This window comes from Gambusia affinis, linkage group LG20, assembly GCF_019740435.1.
Source record: "Gambusia affinis linkage group LG20, SWU_Gaff_1.0, whole genome shotgun sequence".
Lineage (NCBI taxonomy): Eukaryota > Metazoa > Chordata > Actinopteri > Cyprinodontiformes > Poeciliidae > Gambusia > Gambusia affinis.
In genome coordinates, this window is record NC_057887.1 from 2,019,890 (window position 1) to 2,035,480 (window position 15,591).

Here is a 15,591-nt window from a genome sequence, read left to right on the forward strand (position 1 = left end):
AAATTGTAAGAGCAATTCTTCTTTTAAAGTGGTCTATTGACATCTCTAGGTTTTCCAAAGGATTTCTTTTCTTTTTAAAAAAAAAATAAATCATCATTACTGTGATTATTATTATTTTGTGAAAGTATGAAAGATGTGGCAAAGGACGTTTGCCAAATGTCAGCGTGCCAACCATATGTTGATGATGTTGCCCATTAAAACATCTGATTTATTTTTACTGAGCTTGTGTATTTTTGTAACATCTTACAAGCAAGGGAAGTCATATGAACTACAAGTACTACTCAATTTAGGATAGTCAGGTTGTATAGAATTTGTTCATCTGTGTTATTTTCAACGATCTTCAACCAGTGAACCAGCTATATAACAGAATAAAATATACCAGTTCGTTTTCTACTTGTGTTTGTGACTAAGAAAATAAATAAAGTTGAAATAGTTTAACAATTTTGAGCAGAAAACTTGCATAATATTTGATTCTTTCTGAACAGTGAACGCAACCTAGCAGTAACATCTGAGCAGGGAGCGCCCTCTGTTGGAGGTCTGCGTTGTAAACAACTAAGCCAATAGGATTTAAGGAACTACTGCTTCCGGTTTTATAGCAGGCAGATACTGGGATGTTAATATTAGCAGCCACTTGACACACCATGATTTGACCAGCTGCCCATTCAGTTCTGCTGTCAGAAGAAAGAGCGGCGACCTGCTACCTGCAACTGCGGACGTTTTTTAGGCGGGTCTAGGTTCGTTAAATTTAAATATCGGCACTTTTACTTTTTACGGTTAACCGTACCCAAACATAAGAAGAATTGTCAGCATTTTAGTGATACTCTGAAGCCAGTTTTAGATTACAGTTTGCAATTGTTTGGAAAAATTATTCTCGTGTTTGTTTGTAAATGAGGCTTGTCTTGACAGGGTGTTGACATACAGCTAGCTCGTTACAATGTAACTAACCTCACGCACGGAGTGTACGTCACTTTTGTGCGCAGCCAAATGAAGTATCATATGTTTTATAATTAGCGTTGTCATACATTTAAGATGCAGTTTAGCATTAAATGCATCGTACGTGTATTGTACCTGTAACTGAAAGCAATCTGTAATTTTCCAAGTGTAGACTGAAATTTAAGAAAGCCAACTTTTTATTTTTCAATTATTCTGCTGGCAAAAACAGCAAAATCAAAATCACAAACACAGAAAGAATTTGTAACAAAACTATAGCGCCAAGGGTTATACTGCAGATAGAAATGAAAATTAATTCACAAAATGTTAGAGAGTGCACATACCAACTTTAGTATTATTTTGTGAATGTTGAAGTGTTGTAATACATTGCTTAAACTCATTTCTTTTTAAATTAAGACAGAAAATGTGTGATTTGAAAAAACTGGATTTATGTACAGTAGGCCTACAAACCAAACGTTTGGACTCAACTGTGTGTCCAAACCTTTGGTCTGTACTGAGTACATTTCATATTCTTTGTAGAGAGAATCTCCTTGCTACCTTTCCAGACAAGCAGTACTTTCTCAGGCTTGTAATTGTAATGTCATAAATCTGAACATTTATCATGGTAACAGATGTCCATGTAATATATAATTAACATTTTAGGTTTCATTTTGAATTATTTCACTGCTGAACTGTCTGAAGTTTGAAGAATTTGCTATGTCTGCTGAAATTTTTATGTTTTCAACTTCTGATTTGTCTTTCTAGAATGACACACTTTATTTTACATGACAATGCCCATGGTAACTTTCTCAAATTGTTGGCAGCAATTGCTTCACTATGGTCACTGTTGATCTGCTAGCAAACAACCAACAAGGAAATTCCCTCATTTGTTTAAGTGACTTTGATTAGCACCATCTGGCTAATAATATCCATCAGAAGCTCTATAAAGTAGCATTAATTTAGTTGTTTCTATGGCTGTGTCTAAACAAGACATGCTACTTTTGTGTGATGTGAATTCTGCAAATATGAATTTGGGTGAGATGGACATAGAGTATGTCTATCAGATGAATGACTGTAAACTTTAGAATTATTATGCAAACCACATTTTGAGACCGAAGTTATGATCACATGAGGGTTTTCATGATTTCCCTTTGTTCCTTTTTTCCTGTTGTATGTTTCATCAAGGAAATCAGAATGACCTTTCTGTGAAAACTACAATGCTGTATTATTCTTCCTGCAGTAATGATATACGAGTTTGGTACATTTTTCTCATGATTGTGTAGTTTTGTTAAACACTGTGCACCATAAAATAATCTACAATTTTCTTGCTGCTTGTCTCCAGGTCCGGGTGAAGCCATGCCTGTCTCCCTGCTGTGGGCAGTGGACGTGTACGGGCGTGTCTACAGCCTGTCCACTGTGGGACAGCAATGGGAGCATTGCCGCAATGCCCACATGGAGTTCAAGCGGGTGACAGCAGCTCAGCAGTGCTGCTGGGGCATTGCTTGTGACAACAGCATCTACTTGAACGTCCATGCGTCTGACCTGCCTGTCCGCTACCAAGAGGACACATACGAAAATCAGGTTAGGCTCTTTTAATTATTGTCTTGTTGCAGCATGTGAGAATTAGCTGTGCTGCTCTTTTTCTGCAGATTGCATGCATGAACTTAGCAAATTTCATCCATCCATCCATCCATTCATCCATTTTCTGTTCACCCTTGTCCCTAGTGGGGTCGGGAGGGTTGCTGGTGTCTATCTCCAGCTGTGTTCCGGGCGAGAGGCGGGGTCACCCTGGACAGGTCACCAGTCTGTCGCAAAGCAAATTTCAGTTAGGAGAAACTTTCCAGAGAAAGAATCTTCAAAAATGATCTGTTTGTCAGATCGCTTTTGTCATCTGATTAAGGTAATTAACACAAATAGACTCCAGTTCCACACTTCCAACAAGACAAAGCATCATTTACACAGAGCTAAGTTATGTCAGAATGGCTTCTTATACCTCACAGTTAGTTCACCTTCCTCCATTGGTCTCAAAAGTCATAAGATCTTGGCCCAATAGATCAAAGGAGATGACAAAAAAAGGGAGAGAAGTGGGACCAAAGGTTAAATTGGAAAGAAGATAAAAAGAGAGGAGAAACAGAAGGATGAAGAGAATACAAGAGATCACCGTAGAGGTCTGTTTTACACCTGCAGGAAGAGAGAGAGAAAAAACAGAGAACCAAGAAACAACAGCAACAAGAAACACATGCAGTTACTCTGCTGGTTATTTATTGCAACAAGAAAGTCTCAAGTTTGAATTCTGACTAGCGTTGTTTCTCCATGCAATTTGCATAACTTTCCTTTGCTTGTGTTGTGTTTCTTCGTGTACTGTGGGTTCATTCAAAACATTAAAATTTGCTCTAAAATGGACTCTTTGTATGAGAGTCGTCCTGCATTATTTATTTTTTGTGGGGAGAGATGAGGTTATTTTACCTGTGTATCTCTGTGTCACCATGAGATGGACTGGTCACCAGTCTGAGGTATACCCAGCCTCTTGTCCAAAAACATTCAAGGTAGGAACCAGAGGTCTTCAGCAGCCCCAGACCCTGCATTGATAAGCAGTTATAGACCATGGATGGACGGACAGACGGACACGGAAATGAGATAATTTCTCCCTGTTTTTCTTTCAGAGATGGAATCCCGTTGACGGTTTCTCAGAGCGTCTGCTTCCAAGTGACCGCTGGCAGTGGAGTGACATCACAGGCCTGCAGCATCAACCCATAGACAGCTTCCAGCTCCCTTCCAGCAGCTGGGAGTGGGAGGGAGACTGGTTTGTGGATGAAAACCTTGACGGAGAGCCCACAGAAAGAGAGGTATTGTTTTGGCGAACTCATTTTCCTTTTTGCTCTTGCATTCATCTTGTACTAATAACTTCAGTGTTTGTGTTTGCAGGGGTGGACGTATGCCATGGATTTTCCTGCCACTTACACCAAGGACAAGAAGTGGAACTCCTGTGTCCGTCGCAGGCGATGGCTCCGCTACAGGAGGTATAAAGCCATGGACACCTGGACTAAGGTGTGTATGTGTGGGTGTGTGTGTATGTGTGTCACAATATCTGTACAAGTATGTTTACATACAGTATAGTGGATAAAATGTTTGCCCTCTTACAGGATACTTCTATTTTTTATTTTTTTGCTTCACTGACACAATTAAAAGTTTCAGATCATCAAACAAGTTTTAATATTGGTTAAAGATAACTTGAGTAAATATAAAAAATCCTCCTTTTTCTTGGGGAAAAAGTAATTATCTGTCTTGAACAAACTGTAATTCAACTAACATTTTTAGAAAAGATCTCTATCAGTCCAGAAAGTCTGGCAAAGTTGTTTCTATGACTATAGGATGTTTTTTTATTTACTCCTTCTCATTCTAATTATGTCTTGACAGATCCCTTCACAGCAGACAACTCTACCGGATCCGTTTAGTGACATCAGCTGTGGAGGCTGGGAGATCAGTGAGGAGCCCAGGGGCCGGCTGTCTCTATGGGCCGTGTCCCTGCAAGGAAAGGTACAGCTCACCTCAACACACAACAGCTAATCACGGCCCACTTTATTCTGCTGTTTATTTCCTGTTCAGCTTGTTTAAAGCAAATCAGATAGTGGTTCTTTCCTGGGGTGGTATTTGACACTTATATTCAAATAATATTATGTAGTTGACCGAAGAGCAAGTGTACTCTTTGGTCGTTATTATCCAACACTGTTTCTATTAACATCTAGGTGTGGTTCAGAGAAGGAATCTCTCACCACAGCCCTGAGGGTTCTTCCTGGGTGGAGGTGCCTCCCCCTGGAGAAGTGGTCCAGATCAGCTGCGGCCCCGGGGACCTGCTCTGGGCTGTGCTGTGGGAGGGGCAGCTGATTGTCAGGGAGGGCATCAGTCGAGACTGCCCAAGAGGTACACGGTGAGCTGTGCGCATGTAGTGTTGAAGTGTGTGGTTTTTGTCTGAGAACTGTTTCCTGCGTGTTGTAGGTACTTCCTGGGCAGAGGTGGAGTCTCCGAGCCCTGAGGTGGACGCTACACATGTCGCTGTAGGGATGAATGTGGTCTGGGCTGTGACCAAAGATAATAAAGTGAGAAATTTGCATGTCTGTATAGATGTATATGTTGATGTTTTTCTTTATATTCTTAATTTCAACGTGTTCTCTGACAATGTAATAATCATATTAACAAAAGTATGAACCTGTACACTTAGATATATCAGTTTTTCCAAATGTGTCCAATTGCCCAATAGTGGTTGGTCATTTGAAGAAGCAGAAAAATCACCTTATCTGATTTCAGAGGAGAAAATAGAGACTGTAGCCATCTGTTACCACTGTAAGAGAAAAATAAATATGCTCGACATTTACCCACCTGCACCTCATGCGTTCAGAATTTTAAATAATGTCAAGGTGCAGATAAGACTAAAATTAGCTATACTTGGAAACTGAAACACAATCTGGTGTTGCAAAAAGGAAGTAGCATCTGTAGACGCCTACAGTGAAATTTATTACAGTGAAGTCTTTAGGATTAGGATTGCAAAGTTAAAACAAACCTTTTAACTGATGAGTGCATGCAAAGAATGACGGGAATATAAATATTGTTGAAGTAGTTTGTCGTTCTGCTGACCTAGGTGTGGTTTAGGCGAGGTGTGAACTCTCATAACCCCTGTGGTTCCGGATGGATCAACATGGTTGGAGAAATGATCATGATCAACGTGGGCCTGAACGACCAGGTGACACAACAAATCCAGACTCTCGATATTTAACTGTTAGAGAAATGTTCAATTCTTCTGTGGATAAGAATATCTGTTACTTTGTTCCTACAAACAGTACAATAGAAATATGGAGAATGTTGTGTGATGTTTATTCACCCCCTTTAAGATTTTTTTCTTTTCAATTCATCAGTAAGTGTTTTGGAGTATTTTTCTAATAAATAGAGGCAAAAGTTTTGCTCCATTCTTCTTTCAACTAAAGCTCTGAATGTCAGATTCTCATTTGGATTTAGGTCTGCACTTTGACTAGACCATTCTAACACTTGAATATGAATGAACATAAACCATTAACGTCACTCTTCTGTTACGTTTAGGGTTGCTCCCTGATGCATTTGGTTCACCAACATTTTCTAACAAACATCTGAAGCTTTTACAAAACTGTTATAAGTAAAGTGAGATTAAACGGGCTCTATATTTTTTATGCAAATGGATGGACTGGACTATATTCCAGCTGAATACAAATGCATGATTTTTATTTTTAAAAAAGGGCTAAAATCATGAGTTGTTTTATTTCCATCCCACCATTTCTGCCCTTTCTCTGTTAGACTATCACATCATGTTGGGAAAATGTGGGTTATGGACAATCTCGTGAGGCTCTGCCAAATTGTCAGTAAGTCATAACATGGCTCCTCTCCTATTTAAGGTGTGGGCCATTAGCTGTGAGGACCGGGCTGTGTACTTCAGACAGGGTGTTACCTCCAGTGAGCTGAGCGGTAAAACCTGGAAGGCCATCAGCGTTCCTCGAGATGGGGAGCGATCCCACTCCAGTGCCAGTGCAACCAGTCAACACAGGTAAAGGCATCCTACAGGACTCAAACGAACATCTTCTTCTGAGTCCACAGACATGCATTCTAATATTCAAATGTCTGTAAAGCAGCGATAATTCATGATTTAATTTCTGCTGTCTTGAATCTCTGTCCTTTCCACAGTGCGGGTTGTTTTTTCTCTGGTGAAGTGCGGGCTCCATCAGGAGTCAGCGATGCTGAATTAGACCTTGAACATCCACCTGGGGATGGAGCCATCAGCAGTGTGACGTACCCTTGCCCAGACTCCTTCGTAGATGCCCCTACAAACTCTTCATCAGAACCGTGTGTCAAGCCTCACATCCCCAAGGTCACAAGCGACAGCTTTATCTCTGAACTCGTCTCTGACCGAAAACCAGCAAAGACATCTGGAGGTGTTGAATCAGCCTCTGCCGCTGTCCTGGAGGAGGTCGTCCCTGGTGAAGGAGAGACTGACGTTCTGTCCAGTAACAATGCTGTTGCCATTACTGGGTCTGGCGGTCCTCCTGACCCCCCGTGGAGTAGCGTAGATCTGGAGGAGGCACAGATCCAACACGGCCAAACGGGAGCAGTGGCAGACTCTGCTGACTCCTGCAGCCTGTCGTCAGTGGCAACCTACAGCCTGGCCATGGAGGATCAGTATGGGGTGGACGAGCACCCTCTGTGGGCGTGGGTCAGCGGAGGAGGCTGCTCTGTGGACGGCCACTCTCAACTCAACTGGTTCAGCTGCTCTTTGAACACATGTATGTTATGTTGTGAAATGACTCAATGGGAAATTTTCTGACAGCTAGAATTCTGAAATATCATGTCTAATTCCAGTCAGATGTTTACATACACACATCATGTGCATCAAATTTTGGCTTCTAATTATTTAAAGCTTTCTTTTTCAGGCGAATTGATGATCCAATAGCCTAATTCAGTATTTTTTCTACCCCAAAACAGTCAAAAGCATGCATAAAACACCCAGATATACGGCTGCAGCTAATGATTATTTGAGAACTTGATTGGTCTATCGATTATTCTGGCGATCAATAGATTAACTACATAAAAAAATTGGCACATTCTGTAGATTTTGTTGCCTGAAATGAAATAACAGGATTCCTTTAGCGAACATTTGACCATTTCTTCTCTTACTTGTCTTTCACCAGCCATGCTTCAGTCCGTCCAGTCCATGAGTCTGTCCGTGTCTCCTGCTCAGACAGCTGCTTGGCGGAAGCAAATCTTTGAGCAGCTTAGTGAAAGGTCCAAGAGAGAGATGGATAATTTCAGACATTACGAACAGGCCATTGAGCAGGTACATGCAGTACACTCTGAAAAATGATAAGCTTTTAGATCATAAAGAGTACCTTTTCATTGACACACATTCACGACTTGACTTGAACTCCTGTCTCTGTTGGCAGTCGGTGTGGGTAAAGAAAGGAGCCATGCAGTGGTGGAGAGACTGGAAGCCGCACAAGTGGATCGATGTTCACTTTGCTCTGGAACAGTTTTCTGGAGCCGAGGGACACAAGGATGGGATCTTATTCATTTATTACAATTATTATGAGGAGAAGAAGGTGAGAATGTAAAGTTGGTAAAACTAATTTATAAAACGCAATATGCTCACAACATGAATTTGACTCATGCATTATGTCTAATTTATACTTGCTATTGTCTATACATGTGTATAAGCTTCGGTTGCACTGCATGAATTCTCAGCCTGAATTTGCGTCTGTTTGTCTAAAGACTAGTTCCACAAAACTCCAGAGATGCATGTTGTCCGTTCTACATTTTCTCCTTCCTGCCTTTTTTTCAGTACCTCCATGCCTTCATTAATGAAGTAACCATCTTGGTTCCTGTTCTCAACGACTCCAAGCACACTTTTGCCATCTACACTCCTGAACGTACCAAACAGAGGTGGCCAATAAGAGTGGCAGCTGGCACAGAGCTGGAGATGTATGATTGGGTGTGTAGAAGGAAGATATCCACATCACAAATGAAACATTTTACTCCTATAATTCCTGTTGGCACAGCTTTGATAAGAAGATGAATACCTGCTCATGTCTTTTACCATGCCTGTTTTTAGTGTGATTGCTTACCCTGTGATTACACAAAAGCAGGTCATGTAAAGTAGGTTTGCTCTCTTTAAAATTCTTTCTGCTCTCCAGCTGGCTTTGTTGAGTGTTTCCTGCTGTGACTCCAGAGGAATCCACGGCTCTCCGTCCAAACAGGCGATCTGGTCCATCACCTGTAAAGGGGACATCTTTGTCAGTGAGCCCTCCTCTGCCCTCGAAGCCATGCCTTACCCCACACCCTGTGATCAAATGTAAGAAAACCCGCCAAGAGCATTCACTATGAACTATGTTAAGGCCACAAGCCCCATTGTGTTGAATTAGGATATTATATGACCCACCAACAGTAGGTAGTCCATGTTTGCTAAGTGGAATAGAATAGAATAGATTAGAATACACTTTATTGATCCCCAAGGGGAAATTACTTGTATGCTGACAGCTGCTCCATTCAAAGTGTTCAATATTGGTACATACAAATATAACCATAAGCAATATAAAATGTCTAAAAAATATATACGTGTGAGATTGTGATTTAAATATGACTAAATATAAAATAAATAAACAAAATAACAAGAATGCAGATGGAAATATATCAAAATATAAATAAATCTATGAATAAATGAATGTGTTAGTATTGCCCCTGTGATGCATTTAAATAAAACTGGTCTTCACAGAACAGTGTTGTTGTCTGAATGCTGTGACACATTCTGTTTGCAGTTTGCCACAGTCATTTAGGAAATGCAGCAAATATTCCAAAGATGAGACCAGAGTTACATTTTTGGTTTACATGCTAAAACCTTATAGGAGAACCATCTCTACCAGTGTCAGTCCATCAAACTTCAAACCTATGTGGCAAGACGTGGTGTTCACTGTTTTCCAGTCTGACTGAACTCTGGCTAATTTACAGAGAATAGCTAAAAATTTTAATCTGTAAAAATAGAATGCAGGTAGAAACATACCTTTAAAAGACTCTACCTGTTACTGTATTTGGGGTATGCTTTTAAAAAAAAAAAAAAATAAATCTGATTGTTTTTTGAAAAAATTAAATAAAACATGGATGAGTTTGCTTTCACTTCTCATTTATGCCCTACTCTGAGTTGGTCTATGCTAATAAAATACAATGAAGTTTGAGCGTAAAGCATAACAATGCTGTTCCAGAGGAGCGAATACAAATGAAAACAAATGCAACTCCCATTAAACTGGAGCATAAACAGTTGTGAGTTTGCTGTGAGACTTTCTGTTTTGTTGGTGCAGGTTCTGGCGGCAGGTAGGAGGCCACCTGCGTTTAGTGGAGTGCAACAGTCTGGGGATAGTGTGGGGCATCGGCTATGACCACACTGCCTGGGTCCACACCGGAGGCTATGGAGGAGGCTTCTTCCAGGGCTTGGCCAGCAGCGCAGATAATATTTACACCCAGACTGACGTCAAGAGCGTTTACATCTATGAGAACCAGAGATGGAACCCTGTCACTGGCTACACCAACAGGTGTTTTACATGCAGATGTTTCCAGGTTCTTTGTGTAAAGCAATCATAAATGAAACACACTTAGGCTTATTGTGATTTAATCTATTTAGTAATTATATTATGCTATTTCTGACCCATATAAATTGGACTTTCCTCATTTTAGAGGCCTTCCAACAGACCGCTACATGTGGAGTGATGCGTCAGGATTGCATGAGTGCACTAAGACTGGTACAAAACCCCCTTCTCCTCAGTGGACATGGGTAATCTGAGCTCACTTCTAGTGTTTATTCTTGACTTTTGAGAGCATTTAATCCAACTGCTGCAGGTACATGCAGCGTTTCACTTCTCTTTACCGTGTCCAGGTGTCTGACTGGGCTGTTGACTACAGCGTCTCCGGGGGAACAGACAGAGAGGGCTGGCAATATGCTGCAGATTTTCCAGCGTAGGTTTAGTAGTTCAGGCTACACTTTAAGGGATTTAATCTTTCATTTGTTTTTTTTTGTTTTTTTTCTGTTCCTTCTAATTCATCCGCTCCCTCCATGTTCTCTGGTAGGTCCTATCATGGCTTCAAAACCATAAAGGACTTTGTGCGGCGTAGGCGATGGGCCAGGTATTTACAGAAAGAGCAAACTAGTGATGAGTGAAGCATTCTGTTAGTGGGTTAAATGGATCATTGAGACTTGATGTTTGTATTTGTTTTGTTTGGAATATTTAAGATGTTTTATAAAAGATTCTTTTTACATATTTGTTAAAACTGACGGTGTCATGACAATATGGCTTGAAATAGATAATCTGTGAAAAAATGTAAACTTCTCTGCCCCCTCCCAATGCTAACTAGAAACAACCAGTCAGAGCTGTTCCCCATTGTCCTTTGCTATGCTAAAGCTTCGTCCCTATAGCAATCTGTCAGGAATGCTAAGGCTAGTTAGCATTGCCAATGATAGCAGCGGAGCAGTTTTCCTGGAACAGTAAGTTACTTCTTCATTAGCACATTGAGCAATGCATACATGAGAGTGATTGGCAGAGCTAAGCCCCTCCTCCTGACTCTCATTGGTTGTTTTTGTTGGGCAGCGGTGTATTTCTTCAGATGGCAGTAGCAGTATTTTCACAGATTGCCTGTCTCATATTATATTATCACAACATGGTAATAGTTTTAACAAATATGTAAAAAGGAAAAAACATTTTTTTAAATAAAATTTTCAATTTTGAGCTTTAACATAAGCTTCCCGCTTCTCTTTTATTTCCCCCATTGCATAGGAAGTATAAATTGACGACAACAGGACCTTGGCAAGAAATTCCACCAATCCCACTGAGTGATGTCACAATCCTGCCTTGTGCTGCTCAGAGCAGCATGGATACAGTTCCTGTGTGGGCCATCAGCAACAAAGGAGACGTCCTGTGTCGACTGGGAGTCACCCTGCTGACACCTGCTGTGAGTTACTAAAGTGCAAAATGACACTCAATGCATCAGGTAATATTACTATAAAAGGTTACTGTCTGCTCCCTAAATGCCTCAATCAGACATTAATGGCAGAAAGCCTTCCACTTTACAGTCATGCATTTCTTTGTGTTGGTCTGTCACAAAAAGTCCAGATGAAATACTTTTACTTGTGGTAAAATGTGAAAAACTTCATGAGGTGTGAATAATACTTTTGCTAAGTGGTAGTTGTTATGTCTTCCTGTCTGTATGTCAGGGAACCTCATGGCTTCATGTGGGGACAGACCAGCCCTTCAAGTCCATCTCTGTAGGGGCTGCCAGCCAGGTGTGGGGCGTGGCCCGGGACGGCTCCGCCTTCTACCGGGGGTCAGTCTCAGGACCGAACCCAGCAGGTCAGCAGGAGGATCTGAGACCGTCCTAAAACCATGAGCTGAACATCACAAAAAATGTCTCAGTTCTGTTAAAAGATTTTAACATTGATATAAAATCTAGCCAATTAAAAAAAGCTAAATATAGCAACTTATGCTGCTTCTGATTAATGATAGCCTAGCGCTCAACTATCAAAGTGCTCTGTCTCCATCTGCAGGGGACTGTTGGTACCACATCCCCTCTCCGGCTAAGCAGAAGCTGAAGCAGGTGTCTGTAGGCAGGACGTCTGTTTGCACTGTGGACGAAAATGGTAAGGACACTGCCTCTGTGTTTACGGCAAAACCTTCTGAACATTTTTACTGTACCGAGTGCCTTTTGTACGTTTTCTCTGCCCATGTGTAGGTAACCTGTGGTACAGACAGGGAGTGACTCCCAGGTACCCTCAGGGCTCCTCGTGGGAGCACATCTCTAACAACGTACGCAAAGTCTCCGTGGGACCTCTGGATCAGGTGGGCTCAAGAATATTTCAGGCAGTTTGTTTGGCACCAGAAAAAAAGATATGACGAGAAAACCATTTGGAATGGAAAGATTTCTTTTTTACACAAATAAGTTTTGTTTTTTTTCCAAGCTCTGTGTTTGGGGCTTGGATGAATGTGTGTTTACATTTTCAGTTCTTAGCATGCACCTGTTTGTTGCTTCCTGGGTTGATTGAATTGCTTCATGTGTTGCTGTAGGTGTGGATTATAGCAGACAAGGTTCAGGGCAGCCACAGTCTGAGCTGCGGGACGGTGTGCCATCGACTCGGAGTCCAGCCCATGGAACCCAAGGGACAGTCATGGGACTATGGCATTGGGGTAAAACTATTCAGGATGGGAGTCTGACACTAATGGAATTTAATGTCATAAACATCCAAACACTCCTGGGATATGAACCTATAATTGCTACTTCCTCTGCAGGGCGGATGGGACCATATTACAGTGAGAGGAAACTCCATAGAGCCACCTCGGATCTGTCTTCACTCCCTGACGGAGCCGTCCCGTTAAACTCCAGGATAACTTTGAAATGCACTCACTTTTAAGAGACACCTTGGCCTTTTAGGTTGAAAGTTGTAGGCAAGTGTTATTTTCAGATAAGCTGAGCCAGTCTAATATTTTACCAGACATTCAAGATCTATAAGCAAGTTTTTGTTTTCTGTGTGTTTTGTTCCTTGATAGCGGTGTTTGTATTTTGTTGCTAAGCTTGGTGGATTTTTCTCAGTAGACCTAATCGTGGATTCTTTATTTTGTGTTTGTGTGTGTGGTTTATTTGTGTCAATCTCTGCAAGTCGATTTAACGTGACAATAGAAGAATTTTCATTTTTTATTTAATTAGGCAGCACAGTAATTGCCCATAGATTTTCTGTTGGATTTAGTTCTGAACTCTGGCCTTTTTCCTAACATGATGTTGTGATTTTTAATGTTTAATGACTGTAAAGCTGGAAAAAAAAGTGTTAGCAGGTTAAGCTTTCTAGGTGAAGGTTTTGGGCCAAAACTGACTTGTATGTGAAGCTATTCTTGACAAAATCCTCTCTTAGCAAACCTAGAGCATGATGCTGCCACTACCAGTTTTAGCTTGGGTATGATGTTTTGGATGTTTCCTTCAGAAGAGATGTCTTGTTACCCTATGCTTTCTTGGAAAATTTTGTCAACATTTTTGTTTTTCTGCGGTTATTGAACTACTGTCATTGCTTTATGGTGCACAGATTAATACTTTAACTCAGTAAGATTCCTCTGATCCTTTGGAACTTCCTTGCAAAAATATGGATAGAAAATGACCAGGACAATCCAGTTTGGAACAGTAAAATTATTAGAGCTGAAACAGATTTATTATAAGTGGGAGGAAGTGTGAATTTAAGCCTTATCCATATTTATTTCACCAGGTTATTGCAGACGTTTTGGAGTTTCTTTGTCTCGTAGCATTTGTTTTTTACTCGAATTGCAAAATATATGCATCAAATAATTTGAAGGAAAGGTTTTAAAACCCCCATCAGAATTAATGTTTTATTTGTCTCAAGAAGCAGCCATTTTAACAGGGGTGTGCAGACATTTGAGAGTTGTTGTATATATAACAGGGTGGAGAACAAGTCAAAGTCCGAACCATTTTTTTTTTGACTGCTTCTGTTTGGAGCTGCTTTTCGTTGTTTTTACATCCTCTTAGCTGCACTGCGTCTCCGACCGGTTCTTTTATTTTGATAATCGATCCAGGAACAGGAAGATTCGTTGACAAACTCTACAGATTCCAACAAAGTTTATGAATTATAAACAGTCATTTTTAAGCTTTTAAGCAGCAGAAAGCATGGAGCTAGCCACTTTGAAATAGTTTATTTTTGCAAAGTTGTTGGGGTGCATGTGCAATATTTAGCATTATCAAAAGGAAAAAAAAGGGATTACTTGAAAAAAAAAGGATGGTATTTGAAATGCTTAAACTAACCCTTCCTCTTTCTCAGGGGTGATTGCATCTGCATGTTGTTTACTTCCTTTGACCAGATGACTGAGCAGTTGCAAAGAAAAAACTACTTTGGTTATTGTAAATAGAAATATAGCAAGCATTGGTAAAGTAAAGATAATGTATAAAGATGGATTTTCTGCTTCTGAGGACTGGGGTGATATATCAGGTTAGAAAATGGTGCTTTAATAACTGGCATAGCGACCTGCTGTCTGACTGCTGAATCGTTAGTAAATGTTGATCATGTGCTGATATGTAGCTGTTATCTGTAAATAGTAATCATCTTGTGTAATATGATCAAGTTGTGCATCGACCAAAATGAAGAAAAGTTGGTGTCAATAAATAAATGGTTTTATTGATAGCAACTACTCAAACAGCTTTTTTCTTCTTTTCAGATTTTTTTTTTTCCAGAAACCTTTGGCATAAATGGAAACAAAGGAGGAAAATAAAAGAAAAAAACAAAACACACTTTAAAGCTGACCTTAGCCAATCAGATTATGATGCAGAAAATGCAAAGGCCTCCTCAGCTTAATCATAGTTGATTATCGGGATCTCACACAATCTTGTGCAACAAAAACCTGCTGCTCGTTTTCTCTTTCCTTTCTGTGACAGTTGTGACCAGAAGCTTACACTCAGCAAGTTTCCTAACACACACACACACACACACACACACACAGGGAGATCACAAGATAGTAGAAAAAGAGAGCAAAGTCATTTCAAACGGCAAAAAAATCAAATAAAAAAAAAAAAAAATGTTAGCAAAAGGGAGAGCCCTTCTTCTTTACAAGCACTTCACATTTTGCTCTGGTGTCCACTGCAGTCTTTTTCTCTGGCCACCTCAGTGTGTTTCACAGGATTACAACGCGTCGCAAACATGTTCTCATCTCTTGAACAATTAATTCCACTTTTGTCACTTCAAACCACAAGCTTCAATATGTTTTATGAGAATAATGTGACAGACCAAGGCAAAGTCGAATTGATGCATGGCTTTTTCAACCTGTTTTATTAGTAAAAATCTGAAATGTGTGGTGTGCATTTGTATTTGGCCCATTTGAATCAAACTACAATCAGTAGTTTGTAGAACTACATTTTCGTTGCCATTATAGCTGCAGGTCTTTTCCTGTGTGTCTAACCGTTTTACAAATGAACATAATGAAATTATTTCTCATTTCTACTTCCAAATTAGCTCAAGGTGATATTGAGCATTTATAAAAATCAGCTTTTAAGTCTAAGCCATGCTGTTGTATCTCTGGCTGTAGGTTTGGGGCCACTGTACTGTTAGACGGGTGACCTTCA

At 40.4% G+C, this 15,591-nt stretch overlaps 1 protein-coding gene across 1 annotated transcript; it reads left to right on the plus strand.

Moving 5' to 3' along the window:
• The first annotated feature begins 598 nt into the window (after positions 1-598).
• tecpr1a (tectonin beta-propeller repeat containing 1a) lies at positions 599-14,710 on the plus strand. The gene is made up of 24 exons (XM_044103052.1): positions 599-734; positions 2,273-2,511; positions 3,594-3,776; positions 3,856-3,978; positions 4,348-4,467; positions 4,677-4,851; positions 4,927-5,027; positions 5,567-5,668; positions 6,351-6,499; positions 6,637-7,232; positions 7,638-7,783; positions 7,890-8,045; positions 8,285-8,434; positions 8,637-8,794; positions 9,795-10,025; positions 10,168-10,264; positions 10,367-10,446; positions 10,558-10,614; positions 11,262-11,436; positions 11,699-11,834; positions 12,029-12,121; positions 12,214-12,320; positions 12,546-12,665; positions 12,768-14,710. The coding sequence occupies exons 2-24, from the start codon at positions 2,287-2,289 to the stop codon at positions 12,852-12,854; spliced, it is 3,567 nt and encodes a 1,188-aa protein (XP_043958987.1). The 5' UTR covers positions 599-734; positions 2,273-2,286; the 3' UTR covers positions 12,855-14,710.
• Positions 14,711-15,591: the final 881 nt, after the last annotated feature.

Bases quoted from the DNA above. Each gene is read 5' to 3' on its own strand.
- tecpr1a (XM_044103052.1), top strand. From the start codon at position 2,287: ATGCCTGTCTCCCTGCTGTGGGCAGTGGACGTGTACGGGCGTGTCTAC. The intron at 4,852-4,926 runs GTACACGGTGAG...TGCGTGTTGTAG, and splicing joins CAGTCGAGACTGCCCAAGAG to GTACTTCCTGGGCAGAGGTG. The intron at 6,500-6,636 runs GTAAAGGCATCC...TCCTTTCCACAG, and splicing joins AGTGCAACCAGTCAACACAG to TGCGGGTTGTTTTTTCTCTG.